General features: G+C 44.5%; 1 protein-coding gene across 3 annotated transcripts in view; it reads left to right on the top strand.

Moving 5' to 3' along the window:
- The first annotated feature begins 19,181 nt into the window (after positions 1 to 19,181).
- The window catches only part of PLPP4 (phospholipid phosphatase 4), a 109,039-nt gene continuing 102,052 nt past the window's right edge, over positions 19,182 to 26,168 (top strand). Inside the window, exons 1-2 of one of the 3 annotated variants that reach the window (XM_089780196.1) lie at positions 19,182 to 19,893; positions 23,183 to 23,284. In XM_089780196.1, coding sequence (XP_089636322.1) covers positions 19,838 to 19,893; positions 23,183 to 23,284 — 158 coding nt within the window. In that variant the 5' untranslated portion in view covers positions 19,182 to 19,837. The remainder of the gene's footprint in view (positions 19,894 to 23,182; positions 23,285 to 26,168) is intronic. The other 2 variants (XM_089780194.1, XM_089780195.1) reach the window with 2 other exon arrangements.

Here is a 26,168-nt window from a genome sequence, read left to right as displayed (position 1 = left end):
CTGGTACCTATTTAGGAACAGAATTCACATCTTACTCACAGAAGCTATAGCTTAGCAGCTGTTGTCACAATTACTCATCAGAGAAACTTCACTTTCCCTGTCACATTATCACTGACACATTCTAGGGTTGTGGTAGCCTGTTGAATAATAATGTAACATGATTCACAGTGGGAAACCCTCTGGGCACAGTTCTTCTGCTTACTTGAAGGTATGGTTGCATTGAGTACAGCCATAGCTGAACATTTTAACTTCTTCCAGCATTGTGAATTAGTTTGTGCATTTGGAAGGGCTCTGGCTAGGTAATGAAGCAGTCTGCCTACTGATAGTGTGCACCTCAGGACCTTCTATAAGGTAAGTAAAGTGTGCTGGACCAGTCTCACCCCTGGTATAACTCCACTGAAGTTGCACCAAACAGGATTTTGACCAGAGACATTTCATTGCAAAAATATTACTGCTTCTCTTATTGTTACTGTTACAGAGGCTCCTGGCATGGGTAGGCTATTATGAAATGTCAAATCAAGACCAGAGCCACTGCATTATCACAAAAGAGGAATCCTCAGGATATGACTTACCTGGCATCATAACAACACTCGTAATCCTGGCTTTCCTGATCGGAAGATAATAAAAGGCTAAATTGGCACCCATTAAGTTATTGGAACCTGTCCCTTCTCATGACCTCTCAGATTAGGTTCAAGCAGAGATGAGACAGAACCAAGGTTCCAGATCAGAACAACTGAAGTTCTGGGCTACTCAGATATAACTTTTGTGAATGAGCTCTGGCTTTTACAATGTGGCCAGACAGCATCCCAGATCCAAACTCTCAAGGATTCAAATTTTGCAACTTGTGCATATTCAAGGAGGGAGCCATTCCATTTTATTATCTCATGGTGTTAGGTTTATTCATTCTTTCTCCTTGAATTCCACCTCAGTTTTACATTTCCTGTTTAGTGTAACTTTTTTTATCTGGTGGCTAAATGTCAATTTTCAACAAATGACCTGAAGTAGAGATCGGTGAGCTCAAAAGCTTGCCTCTTTTGCCAACAGATGACTTGGGGTCCAATAAAAGATCTGACATACTTTGTGTCTCTCATTTCAATGAAGTGAGTTTGCTAATCAAGGGCAAGATTCTGATACCTTCACTTGCTTTACAGGAACTTAATGCACTAATACCTATAATGAGATTATGATGTAAAGTGCAATTAAGAGTAAAGGTATCAGAATTTGGCATCAAGGGTGAAAATGGCTATAGTTTAACTTGGAATTACAATAAATGCCAAGAAGACAAAATGGTAGCATCTTGGGTGGGGGACAGTAGATAAAGTATACAAATGCAGCAACGAAGTACTCATAGCACAAGTAACATCTTATGTGTACCTAGGAAGCTTGATCATTGCCAATGGCTCCATCAAGGATGAGGCATTAAAAAATAGTTGTGCTTTAGCTACAAGAACTGAAGAGAAATTTATTATAAAAACACTACATTTGGTGCCAAAGTGAAAACTTATGAAACCCTGTACTAGCAGCATTAATCTATTGTCTGGAAACAGTTGCATTAAACAAAACAGACAACAGAAAACTAGATTCAGTAGAGAAGAGAGAGTTTTGGAAGATGGCAGGTATAAAGTGGAATAATATTAAAGAAAATGAAAAGCTAGGAGGTAAGTAGGATGTGGGTACAGGATTGACTTCAACTGAAAAGCTTGTGGCAGTGCAAACACAATAGAAAACACATGAAAGCATGTCAAAAGAAAATATGTGAACTCAACCAAGGTCAATCAGACTTAGGTGCTGGCCACAGGATATTATATGCCCGGAATGACCAGACTGCATTTAATAGAAGAACAAGTCATGAGCAGGAATGAATGGTGACCACCAACTGTGTCCAAGTCTGTAAAGAAGTTTTGTAATGAGAAGTGATTCTCCTATTACATACAACCTTATGGATGCTTTAATACAGATCACTGTACAGTGTTATTGTTAGAAAGCAGATTTAACACAGGTATATAGGATCATTAATTGGTTTTATGAGCATACCAAAGTAGGAAGTACGTATTGTACTGGAAAACTTGGTGACTGCAGTGTCACAAATAGCCAACTGGCTCTTTAACATGATATAAGCATTGCACTGTTTAGCGCTGGCGTGAAGACATGCCCACATCCATGGGAGCAAATATGGAAATATAGTTAACCTATTTCAAAGCTCTTTTTCCAAGGGCAGGTGAGAAATGATGAAGTCCACTGGAATCAATGTTACACTTTGCTGGGCTCTGTAATTTAAGGAACTTACATAGCTTACCCTGTTGAGTCAGTGGTATCTGTATCACTGTATACATATTAGAAAATTCTGCTTCAGTAGGTAGATGCAGTGAGTAACTTATACTTATTGTGGTGTAGTTCTAGGCCACAAGATGGCTCTAAGCACATGCATTCAGGGCTTAATAAATTTTCAGCATGTGTATTTGACATAATTTCATTAAATGAGGAGTAGTGAAATGCACTGATACTTTAATGTTCAGAATAACTGTCTAATTAGGCACAATCATGAGACTATTATAGATACTTAGACAGTAACTAAAGAGAAATGCTAACAATTTTCTTCCATAAAGGTTTAAATATGATATTCATTCAAAATGATTACATGATTACATCAAAAAGATCGAGGTTTGTAATTCTTTTGAGATGTAATCACTGAAGTTTCTTTTGCCTGTTAGAGACCACTTTAAGGTAAAAAACAATCATCAATAGACAGAATAGTAGATATTTAGACACCAAACCACTCTATGTCCCTACTCCAAAGGCCATTTTCTACCTAGATTCTGGTTCTCTCTACAAAAGTTCTTTGTCACCAGAGTAATACAGTACATGTTCTAATATGATGCCTAAGGTTAAGGGTTATGTAGCATACCATGTGTGTGTGCAATGTAATGTATATGATCTAGCAGTGGCAATTAAATGTCTTTACCTGCACAGGCTATGTTTGTTCCAAGCAGGAATAACATCTCTATTTATGTAATGGCACATTTACAGTCAGAATGGATGTATTTTTTTCAGTGATGTGCCCATTTCAAAACCATTTCCATAATAAGAACGCTATTGTGAACTATGCAAAAGTACATATACTGTAAGCATATGCGGCCCAAGAAGCAGGTTTTGTTGGCAAAAATATGTGCATTTATGCAAAATACTTTTGCTAGATACATAAATAAGTATGTGTGCACAGCAGACAAAATCACCCGAGAGTGTCTTTAAAAATTCTGCCCTGTGGAAATTCTGTAACACAGAAATCATTACCTAATTCAGTAGGTTAAATCCTTCAGTGATGTAAACTGTGGAAGTCTGAGACTCAACTTGTTTGTTACCACATTCCTAGAATAGAGCCCTATAGATCCCTTAATCCTGATTGCCATGAAAGTCAATGAGCACTGTAAGGAATAATGTCAGGATAACTTCTTGAGTATGTTCAGAGAATCATAAATATGAGCTGTGTAGCTGGGAAAGAGAGTGAATTTTCCCTCAGTAGCCGTTGGGTCAATTGGTCAGGCAGTCATACAGAAGAGAGACAGGGACAGCAGTCCCAAAGTTAAAGCATGGATAGCTCTAGTATCATTGAAGGCAGGAAGTCCAGGTGACAGAAGGGAGTCCAAACTACTTCTTCCCTATGTGGAAGAAGAAGCAGATTGTTTCTTTTTAAGCTGGAATTTTTGTAAAGGTAGAATTGGGTCTATCCCTTGGATTCTTCTTGAGTTGGCTTTTCATTTTTTTAAAAATTGACTTGCATGGATATACATTGAACACAAGACAGAGGGCTGCAGGGTTGATAAAAGTTGGTTCATCTGGACATTTTCTTTGTTTTTAGCTGTCTGGGCTCACCCCAGCAATTTGGGCTTTGGGTGGCAGCTTCGGACAGCCCTAACACTCAAAGAACAACGAATTTGGCATCAGAACTGTTAAGATTTGACTAAAATGAAAAGCTTGGCTCAAGTTCACTCAAGTCTTAGCAAATCATTTGACAAACTTGGGCTGAATGAAAAATCGAACCAGAAGAGATTTTTGGTTTCAGATTTCATTCCAAACATCTTGCATGATTTTGGTGGAGATTTGATTTTCTTCTTTTCTGAAATATTTTTTCTGTGATGTATAGAGATCACTTATAGGGCTGTATGGCAGATTTTCTCACCAGTGGGACCAATTTCCCCTACAAAAGTAAAGTTTCTATTGCCTTTAATAACAGTTGTACCAGTATGAAAAAATATAGAATAACTTTTGCTCTGTTATACCTATATGTAAGCAGAGCAATTTTAATGGAGTCACTTTCACTTGGTGGCTTCAGCTGAGTGAAGTAATTCAATGGAATTGCTTAGTGATTTTGTGCCATATATATCCATGTGTTAGAGACAGCAAAATATGTTGCTTAGGGAGCAAGACTATCTCAGGTAGTTTAGTCATCTTTTTACCTGCCAAGTCTCAATATCTAAGCTTGGCTTTGCACTCCAGAGGACCTCTTTGATGACCCATATCTCAAACTACTAAATTGTACTTGCAAATATGGTATTGGTCTTTTTTCTTCTGTTAATTAATATGGGGTGCTGGCTCTGGCCCACTTCCAGTGGTATATATGTACCATATACTTGTCTCTTCACAGCCATCTGAAACCCTACCTCTGTAAGTATGTTTTTTTCTCTCTGATTTTTTATAAGCAAAAATATAGGCTAATTCATTCTGGAGTGAATTTTAGTAACTAAGGAATGACCTATATAAATCTTAAAATTCGCTTATCAGATATTCATCCATATACATCGAAATTTAGCCAGAAATAAATGATGCAAACAAATATATTCTACATTTTCCATAATTTTTACTGCTTATAATGGTTTTGATAAATAACCTGAAATAACAGATGGTACATTGTGTTAAGCTATGGGACTTTTAATCTACAAGGCTATGCACAAAGTTCATTCCAAGGCTATGGGGACAAAATTGTTCAATGATGCAAGTGAAATGAGTTGGTAGCAGTCTAGTTGTTAATGCATGTGTTGTCACATCACTTTATCCATGATCACACAGACCCTGTTCTTGCACTGCAAACGCTAGGTAAATTCCTGTAGCTGTACACTGACTTCAAGGCTCTGGGTGGACACAAGGGTTTGCCTGTACACTACTCACTAGAGAGTGAAGATTCAATTTTCATTTATTGGTTCCCTTGTTGGAGATCTGAAGTTAGGGACCACGGGCAAGATTTTGAAATCCATCTTGCCCTTCAAGATGGTCCCTTAACTCAAAATTCAATGACACTAGCAGAGCAGTATAAGGAAATTTACACTGTTACTGCCCAAGTGGGACCTGTTTTGTGTAGAAATTGGGCTTGAATTTCTAGTGCTATCAATCTTCTTCACTATCACTAAAATCACTAACTGAAGTAGGGGAGCAAAGGACAGAAAGTCGACTGGAAAAATGTTCAACCTTAAGACTAGAGCAAGTTGGGAATTGTTCACCAAAGTTTTTTTGTTGATAAGTACTGGTTCAGTGAAACTAAAACTCGGCATGGAAATTGGATAGTTTTGATTAATGTAAAAAATATCAGGGAAGTTGTTAAAATAGGACATTTTTATGTTTGCTAAATTAAAAGTTTAATTTTCTTGGTTCAAAATGACTATTTGTTTTGAAATCTAAGTTCCAGGAAAAAATGTGTTTTAAATTAAAAAATGTCAACTTCAAAATAAACTACTTCAATTGACCCAAACCTATTTAAGCTTTTTTGAAACACTAGTATGATACACATTTTGAGATTTCATATATTTTTTTCCAGTTTGGGAAGGGATTTTTTTTCAAAATGTTGAACATTTTCCCAGAATAGAAAAATCATTCCCCGTGCACTTTTACTTAGTTCTTTGAGTGAAAAACCTTTCATAGTTATGATCTCCCATGATTATAGCCACTCAGCATGAACAAGGAGGTAATAATTTCTGTTTAGAAGCATGTTTACAGCCACACAGCATGGACAAGCAGGTAGTAATTTCTGTTTAGTGGTGGGATATTAGCAGAAATCATGTGGGTCATACAGTTATAATTTCATTTAAATGAATGAAATCTGCAGGGCTGAATTTGGCATAAGAACTTTCATGACTTGCGCTGTTCCCCAAAAATCAATGTTAGTGGATCTGACTCAACAAAACATTTGGCATTATAATTATATCACAATGTGTTTAAATCCTCAACACGCATAACCAGTGATATCATTCAAGAACTGTGTATCTGGTACCTTCAATTGGGTAGAAGTCAATTTAGCAAGAAACAACAGCTACATAGATGTGGAAAGAACGTTAAAATCAAGGTATTTACATAACCCTCAACTATAAGAAAGATGATCCTTTTCATTTCATATAATTGATTTGTCTGTTTATTGTGATTATGATTGATTTGGCTATTTTTGATTGTGCTATATGACTCAAATCCTTCCCAGAATGAACTCTAACACTGATTTCTCTCTCTCTTGTAGATAGATCTGGTACAAACACAAAGAACTGATGGGATCACAGCACTGAGGCAACAATACTAAAACAAAGACTAAAAGAGATTTTTTTATTTGGACTCCCTATGTCACTTACAGAAGTTAGTGCTCCACTGGGGTTGAACTACCTTATTCTTGCTTTCTGCCAAAAGGTCATTTAAAAAAAAAAAAAGTAATTATTATTTACAAGTTATATTGTATGTAAGGTCCTGAACCAAAGCCCAATCCAGTTAGGAGAAAGACTCCCATTGACTTCAATAGGTTTTACATCAGGATCTCAGTCATTTATTCTTTAGCAAGGATGTGGAGATGAGTAGCTATGAAATAAACGTTCAGAATTCTGGGGTGCTTTGATCTGTGAGTCATTTCATTACCCTCCTTGCATCCAGAGACAGGAAGACTTGCTTGTATTTAACTGGGTGTCAGCTCCCTTATATCACTAGTCTGTTGGCCACCCAACAGTTTCCTCAGGGCTCTACCAGCTTTTCCTTTGCCTCACAGGTTATGTTATCCCACAAGTCCTTCTGAAAGTAGCCTCTTGTAATATCCATCGCCTGTCACTGGATATTCACAGAAATTACCAGGCTAGCTGTTCCCGGAGAACAGTATATACAGAACTTGGCCAGCACAACTCAGCATCATGTCCTTTTTACACTCATACCACAATCATAAGTTTATTATTAAAGGGTAAGATTTAAGAGATATAAAATAAGAATAATACAAACAAGAAATTGTTCCATATAAAACAGAAAATAAAATGCAAACCTGTGTCTACACTTATCATTAGTTATCTTTCCTATATAATAAAGCAAATTTTCCCACAAGGATTCAGTCTTTCATAGAGCTAGCTGGTTTTCAGTTAGCCAGAATCCAAGCATTCATGAATATCAGTGAATGGATAACAAAGTGTCTTCGTTGCTTCTCCTTATATTTACCAAAACTCATTGTTTTTGTCCATAGAGTTAGGATGACCCTTCCTCTCTCTTCATTCCATGCTACCTTCCTGGTGTTCTGGTTCCAAGTTGTCTGTCACATCCTTATGTTGATTCCATATGCAAAATAGGGCTTTGTCTGAATTGGCTTATTATGAACCAAGGTAGACAGATGATTCTACATTTCCTTTTTCCAGCAAAACTGATAGTCCTGACTGCCTGGAACACATATTTAAAAAGATCTTTTTAGTACATATACACATGCCTTAATTATCACCAGTATATACATCTCACAACAATATGAGAATTGGTATCTCATATAATTTTCTCTATAGATAAATATTAGGAAAGTGACTTGCTAGGTATAATAAGTTTGTCAGACCCGTTAAGAGTTGTTGACTTACAGTAATGTACCCTTTACTAGTTGGCCTTAACCAGTGAATAATGACATTCATCTGATGAAGTGGGTTCCAGATCGTGAAAGCTAATGTCCAAATAATTTTGTTAGTCTTTAAGGTGCCATAGGACTCCTTGGTGCTGTAGCTGAAGTCAGCATACTTAGATTTACCTACCACGGTGTCTTCATTGTGGTAAGTCAACAGCTGATACTTTCTCATCGATTCTGCCTGTGCTTCTCATTCTGGTGGAGTTGAGACGAGAACACTCAGCAGGCAATATATCATGACTATACTATGTTAGGCACAATAAATCGACTTTGCTGGATTGATCACTGCCCATTAATCCAGCGTGTAGTGTAGATAAACCCTTAGAGACTATGGCTGTTCCTGGCCAGACAGACCAAGTGGAGCAAGCTCCTTTAAGAGTACTGGTAGCCTGAGAGCCATTCTAAAAGAAGCAGGGAAAAGTTGGGATCATAAGCTCACGCCTCCATAATAGAAGGCGGAACAGGGAAGCCACTGAGAAAAGCAAATGCTGCACCTCCTTTCAGGGATAGGCAATGACCAAGTTTCCACAGCAGTCTGAGCTCCAGGAGGAATGGTGCCTTTCAAAGACACAATGCTTGTAAGAAAATCTGCCAGTGCAGAGCGGGCTTGCACCTCTCCTAATTCAGGGCTGTGGCTAAATGACTCAGGGCATGTCTTCCCTCACTGTGTCAGAGGTCAACATTCTGGTGTTCAGTTTAGTGGGTCTAGGTAAGATCTGCAAATCGAACGCTGAGGGCAGTTCCAGCTGGCATCCATACTCTTTGAAGTTGCAAGGAGTAAGGGAAGCTGACAGGAGCATTTGCTCCCATTGGCCTCCCGCTGTGGGGACGCGGCCAAGCTCAGTTTAAGGTAAACCAATGCAAGCTACATATTCTATGGAGCTGGAGTTGCCTACCTTAAGCTGACCTTCCAGCTCTAGTGCAGATTTGGCCTCAATATAGACATTAATATTGCCCCCTTCCCCCTGAGATGTCCTTATATCTAATGGGGTATTGGAAAGTTGAAGAATCAGAACAAATTGTATCCAGATGCAACTTTGTATCAGAAAACCAATCTGAGACATTTATGTTTCATAAATTACCAGGAGCAGTAAAGATTTTGGAATCAGACATTAGTAAACAGATAACTGCAATAGGATAACTTTTGATTCATTTTAAAATTATTTTCTATTCAAATAAGGGTTGACTAAGGCCAAATGAGGACATATAGGTAGTATGCATGGTTCTTAGGTTGGCTTTGGCAGACGACCTTGCAACATACTCTCCACATGTCCCAGACAGAGAAGCTTGCAAGCATCCAGCACACACCATTGACTAGTTCGCTCAAGGATCTTGTTACTAGTGATCCATTGGTCCCAAGTAACTGCAAGAGGTTTTACTGAGACAGCAAAGGTGAAAGGTGGAAGCTGTTCTATCTGGAGTATGTGACCCAGCTTTTACAGCCATAAAAGAAGGTACTGAGGACACAAACCCCAATAACCAGATGCCTTTATGTTCAGGGTTAGCAGCTTGTTGCCCCAGACATGTGAGGTAAGTTTTCCAGTGGTGAGCATTGCCAATTCTCACATCAAGTTCCCTCACAAGGCTAAGTGCACTGGTTAAAGTTGAGCCAAGATAAGCCATCACAATACACATTGTCTGGAGTTTCATTATGGACATAGCTCTGAGAATGGCATGTTGGTGATATGTGAAGTGACAACTGTTTTTTGATAGTGATTACCATGCCAAACTGGATACATGCATCAGAAGATTTATTCATTATGACCCGTAGTTCACTGGGTGAGTCAGGGAAGAATGCAGTGTCATCTGCAAAGAGCAGATACCAAATAATGAGTTGGGTGACATTACATTTGTGCTAAAAATTGTCTTGCGCATTGTCCTCAATTTGATTAATACTCCAGAGTGAATGTTTCTGAAAGCATGTTTAGGAAGACTAGAGGAAAAGATTCTAAACCCATTGGCTACATCTAGACTGGCATGATTTTCCGGAAATACTTTTAACGGAAAAGTTTTTCCGTTAAACATATTTCCGCAAAAGCACGTCTAGATTGGTCCCGGAGTTATTGTTATAACGATGCCCTTTTGCGCAAAAGTATGTCTACATTGGTAGGATGCTTTTGCACACAAGCAGAAGCCCAGAATCATTTTGCAAAAGGCAAAAGGGCACCAGCCCTTTCTGGGGGCGGGGGCTGGAGCTCCTTTGAGACACGTGCTTAAAGGGATCTCCCTGGACAGCCGTTTCTCTCCTGCTGCGAGCTATAGGACCTCTTGCAGGAACTGTCAGCCGTAGCAGTTTTGGTGGTTGCCCTCTGCCTTTTTGGTCACCACTGCCTTTTGCCACTTAGTGCCTTTGCTTGTTTTTTTTTCATCTCCCTTATTTTTTCTGCCATGGAGCCAGGGGTGGCCATGTGCCTGCTCTGGCCCCTGCCGGCCATTTTGGAGTGCCTGCAGCTGGTGCTCCAGGCTGCTGCCCTCCTGTTCCAGGACATGGAGGCGCAGATCACTTTGGATTCCCTCACCACGGAGGCCATGGCGTCCCTGAGCATTCCCACCCCAGCGTGGAGAGGCCACTGTGGAGACTGGACACCGGTATGGACTGGTGAGACCGGCTGGTCCCGGGGCAATGGGGCGATGAGCAATGGCTCCAGAACTTTCACATGCAAAACCAGATGTTCCTGGAGCTGTGTGCCTGGCTCGCCCCTGCGCTCCAGAGAGCCACCACCCAGCTGCGAGCACCCAACCCCGTCGAGAAGAGGGTCGCCATCGCACTATGGAAGCTGACCACCCTGGACAGCTACCGATTTGTGGCACACCAGTTCGGGGTGGGCAGATTGACCATCGGTGCTGTCGTGATGGAGGTAAGTCCCAGGGGGAGTAGGGTGGGGGGAGGGTGTTGCACTCCATGCCCAGGGGCAGCCAAGACTCCAGGCTGGGTCACCCAGGGGTTTGGGCCATCCCTCCCTTGCACAGGCCTGCTGGTGGGGAGGGGCATGGGGTGAGGGGGCCCTGCTGTCTGTGTGTGTGTGTGTGAGCACAGAGGGCATCACGCGGGGGGAGGGGCCCAAGGGAGCACACACTCACCCTGCCTTATGTGATGTGTTCCCCTGTGTTTTTCTGCACCCTTCTGCAGGTCGTCTACGCCATCAACGATGTCCTGCTCCCAAGAGTCATCCGCCTGTGCGATGTGGATGCTACCATGGCCGGTTTCGCTGCCTTCGGGTTCCCCGTCTGCGGGGGAGCCCTGGATGCAACCCACATCCCCGTCTGGGCCCCGGAGCATTGAGTGGCCCATTTTATGAACAGGAAGGGATACTGCTCGATTGTACTCCAGGCCCTCGTGGACTACCGTGGCCACTTCTTAGACGTTTATGCGGGCTGGTCCAGCAGGGCACATGACTCCCGCATCCTCCGGAACTCTGGTCTGTTTCTCAGGCTGGAGGCGGGCACCTACTTCCCCCGGTGGGAGTTGACTGTTGGGGATGTACCTATGCCCATATGTGTCATCAGGGACGTGGCCTACCCCCTGCTGCCCTGGCTAATGCAGCCCTACACGGGGCGGCCGGACCAGAACCAGGCCCAGTTCAATGACCACCTGAAATGGGCCTTCAATCATGTGGAGTGCGCCTTCGGCCGCTTGAAAGCCCGCTTCCGGTGTTTGCTCACCCGTCTCGAGGTGGGTGAGCAGAATGCCACGGAGGTAGTGGCTGCATGCTGCATGCTCCACAATCTTGGGGAGCGGAGGGGGGAGGCCTTCCTCCCTGCATGGATGACAGCTGAGGGCCAGGCCTAAGAACAGCCCCACACAACTGCCATCCACCAGGTGCACCAGGATGGGGTGCGCATCCGGGAGGCCCTAACGGACATGTTTGCCCAGGCCCCATAGTAGGGTCGCCTCGGTCGCCCTTTACAACTCCCTCCCATCCCCTACCTTCCCCCTCCCTTCCCCTCTCCTTACCTCCCAATAAACACCAAACACAAGTTTTGTTTTGAACAGAAAAAACTTGTATTTTTTTATTTACAAGGGGGAGAGGCGGAGGAGATCTTGAACTGGGAGGGGGAGGAGTTACTCCTGGGAGGGGTGGCCCCTGCGAGCGCTCCTGCGGGGGCAGACCTGCACATGGGGGGCAGGCCGCATCGGGGAAGGCTGCACGGGAAGGTGGGCAGGAGTGGCAGGAGCAGGAGGGGCAGGGACAGGAGCAGGAGGGGCCATTGCAGGAGGGGGCAGGGGCAGTGCTAGGGGAGGGATGGCGGGGGCATGGGGCAAGGCCAGGCCATGATGGATGGCATGGCCAATGTGGGCGGTGAGGGTGGCAATCGTATCCACCATGTGGACGCACTGGGCCTGGAAGGTGCCCCAGGCCTCCTGGCGCCACTGCAGGTCCACCTCCATGTGCCGAGTGATGGCTGCCTCGATGCACTCGACGGCCTGCATGTGGCACTGACAGAGCTGGTCCCGGTGGCAGAGCCGCCGCCTTGATGGTTGGGCAGCTGGGGGTGATGCTGCTGCCGCTGCTGCTGCAGGACTAGAGGGTCCCCGGCTTGTGCTTGGTCCCGCTGCAGGGAAGAGAAGAAAGGATGGGTCAGTCAGGCAGCCTGGCCACTGTTCCCACCCCTCATGCCCTCCACTCCTGAGCCCAGGTGACATCACAGTAGTGTGGCTTGGGCCCACTCGGTTACCCATCTTCCTCCCGTGTTGTATGTTTGCATACGGGACTGCTCCTGGAGTAGAGTCCTCCTCCATGTATTGTAACCACCAGTCTGTGTCCTGGCCCCCTGAAGGGTGGGAGGGCGCTTGTGCTGTGTTCACCTGTGGAACTCCCTGCCGGTGGAGGCTGTTAGGCTTTGGGCTAATCAATGGTGTTTGACAGGGAGCGAGATGAATCCTCACACAGTGCCTGGGAGCACGTCTGGCAGACGTGGTCTGGGCTCTCAGATCCCCATCATGTGGGATGTCTCCTGGACAGAACCAGGGGTGACTGGGGAGTGTACCATCCTTGCAGCAAAACTCAGGTGGCCCTAGGGCCGGCCCGAGCACTTCCTCCCTCCTTCCCCCCTCGTTAGCCCTCACACACGTAGCCCAAGGACATGTGTGGCCGCAGTGGGGACTTCCCTCGGGGAGCCAGCCAAGGCACCAGGAGCAGGCGAGGGGTCAGTGGGGGCCACGCTCACAGGGCTGTGATGCTGCTGTTTTCCCAGGAGCAGTTGGCTGTGCCTCACAGCCAGACATGGGACAGTGGGCCGTTCTGTGTGCTGCACCCTTGCGGAGGTGCGGGCTTTGGCCTGAGTCTCTGGGAGGTTCCAGCCAGCATCCACCCTTCCCCCCTGGTCCTGCCGGATGTGTGTGAGCAGCATGGTCCCAGGCGTGCCCTGCAGCTGCCTGCCGTGGCCACATGCTGCTCGGTCACCAGGCTGCACGTGGTTGCCTAATGCCTAATGCTACACAGCATGTAGCTCATGCGGCCTGAGTGACACGCTCTCCTCCACCCTCCTCCGGGCGCCTGGCCCCTCCCGCGCGCCCTTGAGAGTGCAAAGTGTAACACTCACCGGTGGATCCTTCCCCGGCCTCTGTGGATGCATGGGAGACATCGGGGCTGCCGGAGGGGGCCTGCAGGGTGGCAGTGCTGGCCTCGTCCTCCGACGCACTGCTGATGTCTCCTTCCCCCGTCTTGGAGGTCCTGGTGACGGGGGGGGGGGGGAGGGAGAGGGCTCATGCTGCTGTCCACGGGGACATCTGGTGTCTCTGGTGCTGGCTGGCCCAGGATGGTGTGGAGCCATTGGTAATGGGGCCAGGTGTCGGCTCCTGGCCCTCGCTGGCCTGGACATAGCCCAGGCGCAGCTCCTTTACTTTAGCCCGGACTTGCTCCAGGGTCCAGGCTGGATGGCTCTGCTGGGCGAGTGCCTGGGCCATGTGGGAAAAAATGTCCGCGTTCTGGCGCTGGGAATGGGTCTCGTGCAGGGCCTCCTCCTCCTGCCAGAGGTCCAGGAGGTCTTCCAGCTTCCCCGGGAACCAGGATGGGGCCCTTCTTTTTCTGGCCCTGGGGGCCTCCTATGCTGGGGGTGCGGGTGGCTGATCCCCACCTGGAGCTGCCATCATGCTTGGGGAGTGTCTGCTGCATGGCAGGGGCCATGTGGCAGAGCTCTGGCCAGAGGTCGGAGAAGGGCTCCTGCCTTGTGACCTCAGCGTCTGCTTTAAGAGGGCTCGGGTTACCAGGGAGTCCAGGAGCTGATTGCCTACAGAGCCTCCAAGCGTCCACTAGGGCTTTTTTCCGTTTAGCCTGCTTTTGCACAAAATGTCTTAGCTGCCTGTCTACACTGGCCCTTTTGTGCAAAAACATTTCCGGAAAAGGGCTTTTTCCCAAACGGGAATGTCAAAGCATTTGCGCAAGAAGCACTGATTTCGGACAGTAGAACATCAGTGCTTTTGCGCAAAATCTTGCCAGTCTAGACGCACCCACTAGGTGCTACAACACAGCCTTATTTTATGCCAATATCAGTGCTAAACTCATTGCAAACAAGGCCAACTATGTTGAACGCCTTTTGAAGGTTGGCAAATGCTACATAGAGAGGTGCTTGCTGTCCATGGCTTTTTTCTTGCAATAAGCACATTGTCGAGCACATTTCAGTTACAGAGCATCCAGTTCTGAACCCACAAAGGCTCTCAGGATAAATTATCTCAGCAAGAACTTGATGTTTTTCAGCAGGAACCTTGAGAGCACCTTGCCAACCATGCTGAACAAAGATAGCCCTGGGTAGTTGTTTCTGTCTGCTCTTCTCCCTTAGGCTGTGTCTAGACTGCAGGGTTTTTACGAAAAAAGTAGCCTTTTTTTGAAAAAACTTCACCTGCGTCTAGACTACAGCCGCGTTCTTTCGAAATTAAATCGAAAGAACGTGGCTTTTCTTTCGACGGCGGTACTCATTTCACGAGGAAGAACGCCTTTTTTCAAAAGTGCTCTTTCGAAAAAATGCGTTCTTGAATGCAAACAGGGCTTTTTCGAAAGAGAGCATCCAGACTGCCTGGGTGCTCTCTTTCGAAAAAGTGGCTTGCTTTTTCAAAAGTACTGCTTGCAGTCTAGACGCTCTTTTTCGAAAGAGGCTTTTTTGAAAATATCTTTTGAAAAAGCCTCTTTCGAAAGAGGCTTGCAGTCTAGACGTAGCTTTAGGGTATTTCTACATTTCATTCCTCTTCTGAGAGAGGAATGCAAATGCAGACACCCAAAATTGCAAAAGAAGCGTGGGTTTGAATTTCCTGCGCTTCATTTGCATAATCATGTTATGGCGCTATTGTGGAATAGTGCTATTTCGAGAAAAAATGGGGTTATTTCAAGATAAAAAAGGAGGGTTTTATCTTGAAGTAACCCCAATTTTTTTCTTGAAATAGCGCTATTCTGCGACTATGCAAATGAAGCGCAGGAAATTCAAATCTGTGCTTCATTTGCAATTTTGGGTGTCTGTATTTGCATTCCTCTCTCGGAAGAGGAATGGAGTGTAGACATACCCTGAATTTGGTATAAAGTTATTAAGTTAGACTGTGGCTTTCTTCTCACCAGGTGCAGCGAAGTGTATGGATGTCACTCCCAAGCCGTGTTCTCTCTAATCTGCCAGGCAGCACAGCTTCACAGGTGATGAATCAGCCCTGTCCAGTCAGAGGCTCAAGGCTCCATGCAGGAGCAGATTGACTGGGTGGGGCTAATTCATCACCTGTGAAGCTGTGCTGCCACAGATGAGAGGGAACACCCTTCACAAGCTTCCTCTCCCCTGCCTTTAGCAGCTCTGGACCTATCCAATGGGATGTGAGCAATGTTCCCTCTACTTTTTGTCAATCTGTCTGCAGAGAAAAATTTGTATGTGGATGTGCACCAAGGCATTTGTGGATGTGCACCACCAGTAGAAATACACGTTGCTTGCTGTGGGAGACTGTGGGATCTCTGCTAATCAGCTAGGTGGCATTTGAATCTCTCCTGGGTGGCTGGATGTCAGTGAGGATTACTCCCATGAATAAGGGTTATTCATATATCTCTGCAGAGGTGATGCACAAACACGGGAGGGAGAGAGAGAGAGAGAGAGAGGGAGGGAAGTAGTGTGTGTGTATGTATTGTGTGTGTGTATGTATCAGCTAGGTTAGAAAATGTTTGACAATGGAAGGCATACCAATTAAGTCTTTTCAATGGAGAAGGAGATTAACTTCATTTAAAAGAGCAATCAGGTATAGAGGCCTCAGTGGGACTACTCATATAATTAAGCACATGTTTAAATATCTTGCTGAACTGAGGTCACAATTATTTTTAAAAACCAAGAAAATGTGAAAGGAAGGCTCTAAACTCTATTTCCTATTTATGGCCATGCAAGGAATACACTCTAGCCCTATGGTAGACTTTCCTTCCCCCCCCCCCCAAGCTTCTGAAACTTGTTTTATGGCCCCAGTTACTTCTCACTTATTTACACACAAAGGAGTATATTAATGCACAAGGACCAAAGATAAAAATGTGAGCATAGTGCATGTCTAATGACATATCTTTACCCAATACAAATCTGATTTTTATTAAAAATCAGTGCAAGCCACAAATAAACAATAATAAAGATGAGTTGCTAAGAAATGTCTTTTCAGTAGCTATGCAACAATATGAGTTCTTGAAATGCGTCTGTGTTCCAGATGAGGACTCACCCTTTGTGAGTCATATGCACTGTGCTTCAACCACTCTTTTCAAAGGAAGTAATTCCATTGTATTTAATCAGGTGCATCTCAAATACTGCCTAGAACAGGACTAGGCAAAATATGATCTGTAGACAGCCCGCAAGAGCCTCAGCTGACTCCCTGCCTGTTCTGCCCCCATTTGGCACTTAGGGTATGTCTACACTAGTCCCCAGTTCGATCTAAAGAGGCTAATGAGGGCAACCAAAACTGCAAATGAAACACAGGATTTAAATATCCCATGCTTGATTTGCATGTTCCCGGCCGGTTGCCATTTTAGAAATTGACTAGCCCGAAGTAACTACCCGCATATACACGCAGCAGTGAAATTGGATTCCGAATTCAAGTCCTAACTCAAATTAGCTGGTAAACCTCATTGCAGGAGGAATGTTTGGCAGTTACTTCAGGCTAGTCAATTTCTAAAATGGCGACCGGCCAGGAACATGCTAATGAAGTGTGGGATATTTAAATCCCGCACTTTATTTGCAATTTTGGTCACCCTCATTATGCTCCCTAGATTGAACTAGGGGGCTAGTGTAGACATACCCTTAGTGAAGGCAGCTACTGCAAGGCCATGTGCATCTCTGAATGCTGAGAGCTCCAGGGAGAGAGCTGAGGAGTCTCACACTGCTCCCGCTCCCAAGAGTTCCCATTGCCCAGTTTCAGGCCAATAGCAGCTGCCTGTTTGCAGGACAGGCAGTATGTGAAGTGTCCCTCCCTCCTGGATTATAGAAACAATCCAGAGCATGCAGTTAGGTATCTAAGTATGAATACACTGAAATGAGTTTGTGCCTACATGTTACAATGCTGTTTACTTTGTATCTGTATGCTGTAATCATAACCACACACACTTTCCAAAAATATATATTTTCAAAGGCCACATGAAAGTAAGTTTGGAGTTTATGTAAATAAAACTGAGTTACTCTTTTGCATTAACTTCAGTGATTCTGAACTCCCACATGGTGAATATACCAAAAATAATTCAAGTCCCCATATGCATTCAGGAAAGAGGAACCTAAGTGAGGTTTGTGTTTGCCAATCTGCACAGAGACATTGAGCCAAATACACTTGTATAAATCTAATTTCAGATATTAGTTGGACATTGTCTGTGTGCAGAAAAAAATGTAGTTCTGGGAACAAAACCTCATCCCTAAAGCTACAAGAGAAGAATTCAGTCAAAACACTCTGCCTTGGTTATACACAGAGATCCATAAGCAATAGGGAAGTTTATTTGGATCAATTTACAAGAAGGATTAGGGACTGAGGGCAAGGGACAACTGCTGGTTTATCACAAACTGAGATGCGAAACAGATTTCATTGCCTAAATATTAGAACTACTGATTCAGAAAATATATTAGCAGCTGCTTTCTGAAAGGGAGCTATACATGATATTCTATTAATATCACTGATGTTACAATAGACATAATGGAGAACTGGAAAAGGCCTCATGTTGCCTCTCTGTCTGTTCATTGATGGTATGGATGCAGATTCTGCCATTTGGTCTTACAAACAACACCACTGAAATCAATGGGGTTACTGACTGAACAAATGTGGCACAATTTAGTACTTGTATTATAAATACAGAAGTTTGACTTTTTACATGACTGTGAAGCATTTAACAGAATGTTAAGTGCTATATAAATCATACATATGATCAGAGATTAAGATTAATCTCTTACTTGCACTGGCAACAAATGTAGTTAAGATGTCAGTGCCCAAGCTCAGTAGAGAACCTATGCTAAATATGATGAATATGAGTTTGGCTTGTAACTGCCAGCTACACAAGTTACCAGCAATTAAAACTGCTTACAACAATATCCTTTGCTCTTCCTCTCTTTTTGCCTGGTCCATTTCTTACTGCAAATTCCTGCTTTGTGAGCCAGTTACAAGAGAAGGAACTCAATATGTCGAATCCTGATCTTGGATGCTATTTGTTTAAATAACACAGGTTTAGAGGGGTCTGTGACTCAGCGTTTTCCAGGGTGTGTCTGAGTAGATTTCCCCAAAGATTAAAATGGCAACAAAGACTCTATAATAAAGGCCAATTTGTTAATTTCATTCTCATTGAAAATGCACTGAAAATTTAAACTGTCTCTTCATTTCAGTGCAGCAGCAATATGCAAGAACATTCTTTCCCAGTGTTACCCCAAAACTCAACACAAGTAGAGGGTCCTTTGATGAATGTGAACAGCCCTCAGTAACGAAGTCCCTTCTACGAGGGGAGGCTGGGAGATTAGGACTGGTGTTCCGAAGGAATATTCAGCCTTCGATTTAGAGGCAAGTGTGAAATGCTGCAAACCTGAAAGTACCTGGGGAGCCGTCACAATCCACGGAAATGAGCCGCTGCTCAGACAATCTTTCCTGATTACAGTGGGTGTCCCTACAACGCAGCCGGGTGCATGAATCCAGATGGGTCCCGGGCAAAGAACGCGGCGCCGCAGGTGTCTGCTTGGGAGCTGTGGGAATCCCCCTTTTCCAGAGAGCGTGGGGATTTCCAACTTCACCGAGCCAGCGGGGGAGTCTCGTCCGTCGGGAACGGTAAAACCCCCTTGGGGCGAGGGGGGCTGTCTGGAAGGGCGGGGGACGGCCTGTGAAATCCCTGCGCATCAGAGACAACGGGAAAGCACCGACGAGGCTGAGAGCTGCACGGAAGGGGGGCGACACGAGCGATGGAGCTGCGTGGCTAGCGGGAGGGGGGGGGGGGTAGCTCCTTTGGGCTGCTGGGCGGAGCCTGAACAGCCACGGGCAGGCAGCAGAGTTTGCGGAGTGGGGTAGGAGGGGAGGGCAGGGCGGGGGAGGGGAATTCCCCAGGATTCTCCCCCGCCCCCGTCTGGAAGTTAGTCTGGGGACCCTCCCCCTTCTGCGCCTGGGCACGAGCGGATCAATAGCAGCCGCCGCCGCCGCACGGGCGCAGGTGTCAGCGTGGCTGGCAGTCAGCACAGCCCGGCGCCAGGTGCGCTGCTCCGCGGGGAGACCGAGCGTTGCCTGCGGCTGCTGCCACTGCGAGCCCGGCCCAGCCGTGTCCCGCCGCTGACTCTCAGCCCAGGCGGGGAGGGAATGGGCAGGAAGGGCCCGGGGCTTGCTCGGGCTCTGCGGGGGCTGCTGATTTGCCCAGCGCCTGGTTCCCCCAGCGGGCGTCTGGCCGGGCGAGAGCAGCCGAGCCCCGCACCCCGCGGCCGCGGCTCTGGCGGATGGAATTGAAGGTGGGGTGCTGAAGTGGCCGACGCCTGCCTGGATCCTGCCCTCCGCCGCTCGGCCGAACCATGCGGGATCTAGCTCTCGAGATCGGGATACGAGTTCTGCTCTTTGGTGTCTTCGTGTAAGTACCCGCCCGAGGGAGAACTCGCTCCTGGCTGCCCCCGCTGCTGCTGCCGAGCGCCCGAACTTCTCCCTGCCCCCCTTGAGTTGCCTGTGACTTTCTTTGCTATCCGCCCCCCTCCCATTGCTTTGCTACAGAATCCTCCCCCATACATAGAATTCTAGAATCGAATCCTAGAATCGAATCCTAGAATTCTAGAATCGAATCCTAGAATCGCAACATAGAATCGCCCTCAGGAAGTCATCGAGTCCATCCCGCCCTCTGTCCTTTTACACACACACGCTCCATCCTTTTTAGATATAGAACCACATCTAAAATGCCTTCCAGAAAGGACGTCCAGAGCTTTGCATGCATGGGCTGGAGTGTTTCCTGCTCAGTGCCTTCCCATTTTTAAAGTCAAATGGGTTTGATCAAGAGAGCCAGGTGGGACTGGACGGGCTCGAAGGAAAATAGAACTCGAGGAGCAAGGGACTGCAGAAGTAGGATGGATGCACGCCAGGCGTCTGTCTGTATCCCTGGCCGTCAGTCCTTCCTCTTATTTTTGCCCAGCTTCTTTCTTAATAAGCTCCTGGCTTTACTTGATGTCGAAGGTGGGGAGCAGGGGAGAACTCCAAACAGAAGGGTTTAATCAATCCAGTCAACACCGATGCATGCTCCTAACAACTGACGCCTCGACGCCTTCCTAGCCTTTGCCTGAGTGCTGTATCTTGGGGCTTGTAATGAGGAAGCCGTGTCCGTCTGTGTGTGTGCACGGTCGTTTCCAGCCGTGTATTCAGTTTCGGTGGCGCCCACTGTAGCTTTAAGTGAAGGGAGAACTGTTGCTATTCGCCGATCTCAGAAAATAGGAACGTAGGATAGTAGGGACCGATGGTTCCTTCCTACCCCTTTCTTGTCACAGATGTTTTTGAAGGCTCTAGAGCTGCTGCAATGAATTTCGTTGTGTACCGAGGATAATCTGTAAAGAATATGAATAAAAAGACAGCGATGCCCTATCTATGCTGGGACAACAATGATGTGTCAAGGACCAATAAATAAATAAAAATCCCAATTTGCGGGAAGGGAGGGAGCGTGAGTGAGCGAGCAGGTGGTCTTTTCTTTTAGATCAGTGTTAGTTTAAATTTCATAGCTAATATATCACAGCCTTGAAACAACTAGCTGGGTGTCAGAGTGTCATGCCTCTTTCAGAATCTTCAGCTCACATTCCAAGGACATGCATTCATGAAAAAAGAGCAACATCATGATTCCTAAGAAAGACTAGTCACATGAACATAAAAATATAGTAATTAAGGTTATGAAGTGTGTATTTGTATTTGTACAAAGGAAGCTGAGATGTTGGAAAACTGACTTTTTAAGATTCTGGGAGAAATACAAGTGTTTTCTATAGCTACTCTATTTCCTTCTTATTCCTTGTCAAATAATTACTATTGTTGTACAGTAATTTTCCCTGCATCAAATCTTAAACCAATAAAATGTAACAATCCCTTTTTTCCTTTGATAGAATCTGTCACACTTTAGAAATTTGAACAATAAAAAACTTGATTTTAAATGGGTTTATTATTCAGCAGCTAAATGTTTAAAATATGTATTATCAAACTTTGCGATCTCTATAGTGTAAGTGAAACTGCAGCAGTTTCTTTGATCAAATGAAGGTTATTGCCACTGGATGGAATTTTTAAAAACCTTGTTTATTTTTTACCTACTTAACTATGAATCTGGTTTGACACCAACACATATAAAAATAGTACACATAGACATTGCCTCACAGCTAGTAATATCTGAATCCTTTGATTTTATTTCTACCTGAGTCTGTCATTGCTAATGAGCATAATATACTTCTAGCTAACAATCTTCAAAGCTCTTATTTAAAAAAAATATTAAGGCAGGTCTTTTATGAGAAATGAAGCGCATTGGATAAATGCGACATCTTCCTTTTGATCTAAATCCTGATATTTTTCATTGACTCATAGAAGAGTTGGGCTGGCACCTTGAGAGGGCATCAAGCCCAGTCCCCTGCACTGAGAGAAGACCAAGTAAACCTAGACCAAACCATAGCAAAAGTTTGACCAACCTCCAAGTGATGGAGAATCCACAACCTCTTTTGGAAGCCTTTCCTGAGCTTAAACCTATAGCTAGACAGTTTTTCCTGTTACCCTAAATCTCAATTGTTGTCACAGATTAAGACACTTACCTCTTGTCTAACCTTCATCAAATGAGAACAATTGATCACTTTCCTTTTTATAACAGCCCTTAACATATTTGAAGGTCCCTTCCGAGTCTTCTTTTCTCAAGACTAAATATGGCTTGGTTTTTTTTTTTAAATCTTTCCCATAGGCTAGATTGTCTAAACCTTTAATCATTTTTGTTCCTCTCTTGTCCTGTGGACTTTTTCTAAGGGTGCATCTAAACAGCATCCTAAACTCGAAATAAGATACACAATTTGCACAGTGCAAATTGTGTATCTTATTTATTTTAAAATAGACTATTTTGAAATTTGGCAAGTCTACATAGCACCAAATTTCGAAATAATGCACTATTTCGAGACATCCCTTAATCCTCATGGAATGAGGGTTACCAGGACGACAAAATAGCTTGCCCCTTATTTCGAAAACTATTTGAAATAACTGGCAGCTTTTTAAGACGTGGGGTAGACCAGAGGTATCCCAAAATAGTCGCACAGAGTAGAGATACCTTAATTGTCCACATCACCCAGAATTGAACATAGCACCCAGAACTGAACACAATACCTCAGGGGAGGCGTCACAAGTGTGAAGTGAAGTGCGATAATTATCTCTTGTGTCTTACATATGACAATCCTATTAATACACCCCAGAATATTAGTGTTTTTCATAACTCCATCACATTATTGATCCTTATTTCATTTGTGATCCACTATAACTCCAAGAGCCTTACTCCAACCTAGACAGTTATTTCCCATTGTAGCTGTGAATTTTTCCTTCTTAAATGAATTATTTTTCACTTGACCGTACTGAATGTCCTCTTTTAGACTTCAAACCAATTATCTAATTTATCAAGGTAATTTTGAATTCTAATCTTGTCTAACATGCTTTTAACACCTCACAGCTTGTTCTCCTTTACAAATTTTATAAGCATACTTTCCACTCCAGAATCTGTGATTTCAGTACTTTCATTAATTTGTATTGGACTCAAGACTGACACTTGTGGAACACCCTTAGATACATCTTCCCAGTTTGACATCAAATCACTGGTAACTACTTTAATTACAGTCTTTCAACCAGTTGTATATCAATCTCATTGTAATTTCATCTAGACCACATTTCCCTATTTTGCTGATGAGAATTGCCATGGGACTGTGTCAAAGCCTTACTAGGATCAAGATCATATTTGCTGCTTCCCACCCCTCATCTACCAGGTCAGTGGACCTTTTAAAGAATTTTTCTTAACAAATTCACGCTGGCTCTTTCTGAAAACTCTGTTATTCTCTAGGTGATTGACAAATTTTTTTCTTTGTCCCTTTTGGGAGTATTGAAGATGGGCTGGCTAGTCTATAAGTCCCCGGGTATGTTTTGTTATTTCTTTGTAAAAATACAGTTTTGTGTTTTGCCCTTCTCCATTCATCTGGGAGCTCACCCATCTTCTGGAAGTTCTCAAAGATAATTGCTAATGGTTCCAAGATTGCAATAGCTAGTTCCTAATATGAATTTTATCTGGCCCTTCCAACTTAAATACATCTTTCTAGTGAAGACTGAAGCAAAATTGGAATGAAACAGCTAAGCTTTCTTGATGTCATAAGTTATTGGCTCTCCTTCATTGCTAAATAGATAATCCACATTCTCCTTTCTCTTCTTATAGCCTTTTAGGTTCTGTACATTTTGTGCCTTAGCCTCTAAGATTTTGTCTTTACATACTTATGTTATTCTTTTATACTCCTCCTTAGCAATTCATCCATGTTTCTACTTTTTGTAGCACTTTAAAGACTAACAAGATGGTTTATTAGGCGATGAGCTTTTGTGGGCCAGACCCACTTCCTCAGATCAATATGTGGAAGAAAATCGGCACAACCATCTTGTTAGTCTTTAAAGTGCTACATAGTTCTGTCTTTTGTTTCAGCTACACCAGACTAACACGGCTGCATCTCTATCACTATTCTACTTTTTGTAGTATTTCTTTTTGATTTTCAGATCTTTAAAGAGTTCCTGATGGTATTCTTCCTAGCTTTCCATCTGCTCTCACCTGCTTCTGGACCTCAGAACAAATATACATATTTTTGATTTATAATGCACCTTCTCCTTTTTTCCTTACCTGTTTGGCTGGTACAAGCTATACCCCCATACTATTATTCCAGTCATGAGCTATATCCCATCAAGTCTTTGTAATGTCAGTTAAGTAACAATTTAGTTTATGTATTAATACTTCCAGTTCTTCCTGTTTATTTCCAATTGGTCTTGCATTTGTGTAGAGCGGACCACTTATGAGGGGAGGGGATAACTTCCCTGGGGCCCGGCGATTCAAAAAGGCACAGAGCTTCTGGCTGCTGCTGCTACTACCATGCCAGCTACCCCGGGCCATTTAAATCCTTCCTGGAGCACTGGCCACACAGTTAAGATGGCTGCTCCATCCCCGCCCCTTCTAACTATGGCCTCGCCCCACACCTTGCCCAGAGTTCTGACAGTTCTGCCATCCCCGCTGGTGTACCCATGTCTAAGATGTTAAGAAGATTCTACCCCAATTTCATTTTTGCAGCTCCTATGACTCTGCTATAGTTTTCCATGTCCCTCCTCAGTCACCTTTGAACTTAGTTCAAGGCCCTCCTCAATAAATTGGTGAACCAGTGCATGAAGGTGCTCCTTGCCTTCTTGGTTAGCTGGACTCCTCCTATTCTCAGATGGTCTCCTTCCTACAACAGCATCCATCGATGTTCTTGATTTAGTAGTTCACAGCTTGTAATGGTGGAAAGAAATGCTTTAGGTAACATCATACAAATTCCAAAAGCACAATAACTTATCATACAAGACTAGCCCTTTCATATGGCTAGTCTTCCACTTTTGCCTTCTAGTAGTTCTGGTTTTTAAATATATTGCTACGTCTACACTGGCATGATTTTCCGGAAATGCTTTTAACGGAAAAGTTTTCCGTTAAAAGCATTTTCAGAAAAGCGTGTCTAGATTGGCAGGATGCTTTTCCGCAAAAGCACTTTTTGCGGAAAAGCGTCCGTGGCCAATCTAGACGCGCTTTTCTGCAAAAAAGCCCCGATTGCCATTTTCGCGATCGGGGCTTTTTTGCGGAAAACAAATCTCTGCTGTCTATACTGGCCCTTTTGCGCAAAAGTTTTTCGGAAAAAGACTTTTGCCCGAATGGGAGCAGCATAGTATTTCCGCAAAAGCACTGACAATCTTACATGAGATCGTTAGTGCTTTTGCGGAAATTCAAGCGGCCAGTGTAGACAGCTGGCAAGTTTTTCCGGAAAAGCAAGTGCTTTTCCGGAAAAAGTGGCCAGTCTAGACACAGCCTATGTGTGCGTGCACACATACACACAGAGTAAGATATTTTCAGCATCCATTTGGCAAAGAAGAGATCATGACTTCTAAAAGTACTGAAGTCATATCATTTGAAACTCACATCTGGGTACGTATTTTGGTTTATGATCGTTTGCACATTAAACTATAATAGTTATAAGGATAGGATCTCTGGGTAGAATGGGAGTATTCTGATAATCTTAGCTTCACACTGCTGTTTGCTGATAAATTAGGGGTGGCTGGCATCCGGTTTTCGCTCAGACAGTCCGGTAATTGCGTCTTCTGTCCAGAAAAAAACCTAGAAAATACTGGACATATAAAATGTCCGGTATTTTCTGTTTTTCTTGGATGGAAGGTGTGGGCGGGGAGCACGGGGAGCTCAACAAGTTTGGCTCCCCATGTTTTTTTTTTGTTTTTGTTTTTTTTTTTTTGCTTAACCAATTTTTTTCCCTATCATGTTTGGGATTTTTTGTGAAAGTATCTGGCAACCCTACTGATATTGTAACCCTGGCAGATATTCTAACCCAGTGGTCCCCACCCTTTATGGGCTCCCGGGCGTGCCTGGGGCCGGCACGGGCGCCGCGCACCCGCATGTGCCCCGGGGCTGGGGCCGCCCGAGCGCCGCGCACCAGGCGCCGGTGAGTGTCGCACGCCTGGGGCCTGCGCTTCCAGTGCGCCGCGCGCCGCGGGGGCGGGGCCAGCCCGGGTTGTCGGCGGGCGCCTACAAATGCCCCAGCGGGCGCCATGGCGCCCGCGGGCACCGCGTTGGGGACCACTGTT

This window comes from Pelodiscus sinensis, chromosome 8 (assembly GCF_052426305.1).
Source record: "Pelodiscus sinensis isolate ZL-2025 chromosome 8, ASM5242630v1, whole genome shotgun sequence".
Classification (NCBI taxonomy): Eukaryota; Metazoa; Chordata; order Testudines; family Trionychidae; genus Pelodiscus; species Pelodiscus sinensis.
The sequence above is the reverse complement of the archived record's forward strand: the minus strand, read 5'-3'. Positions and strand labels throughout refer to the sequence as shown.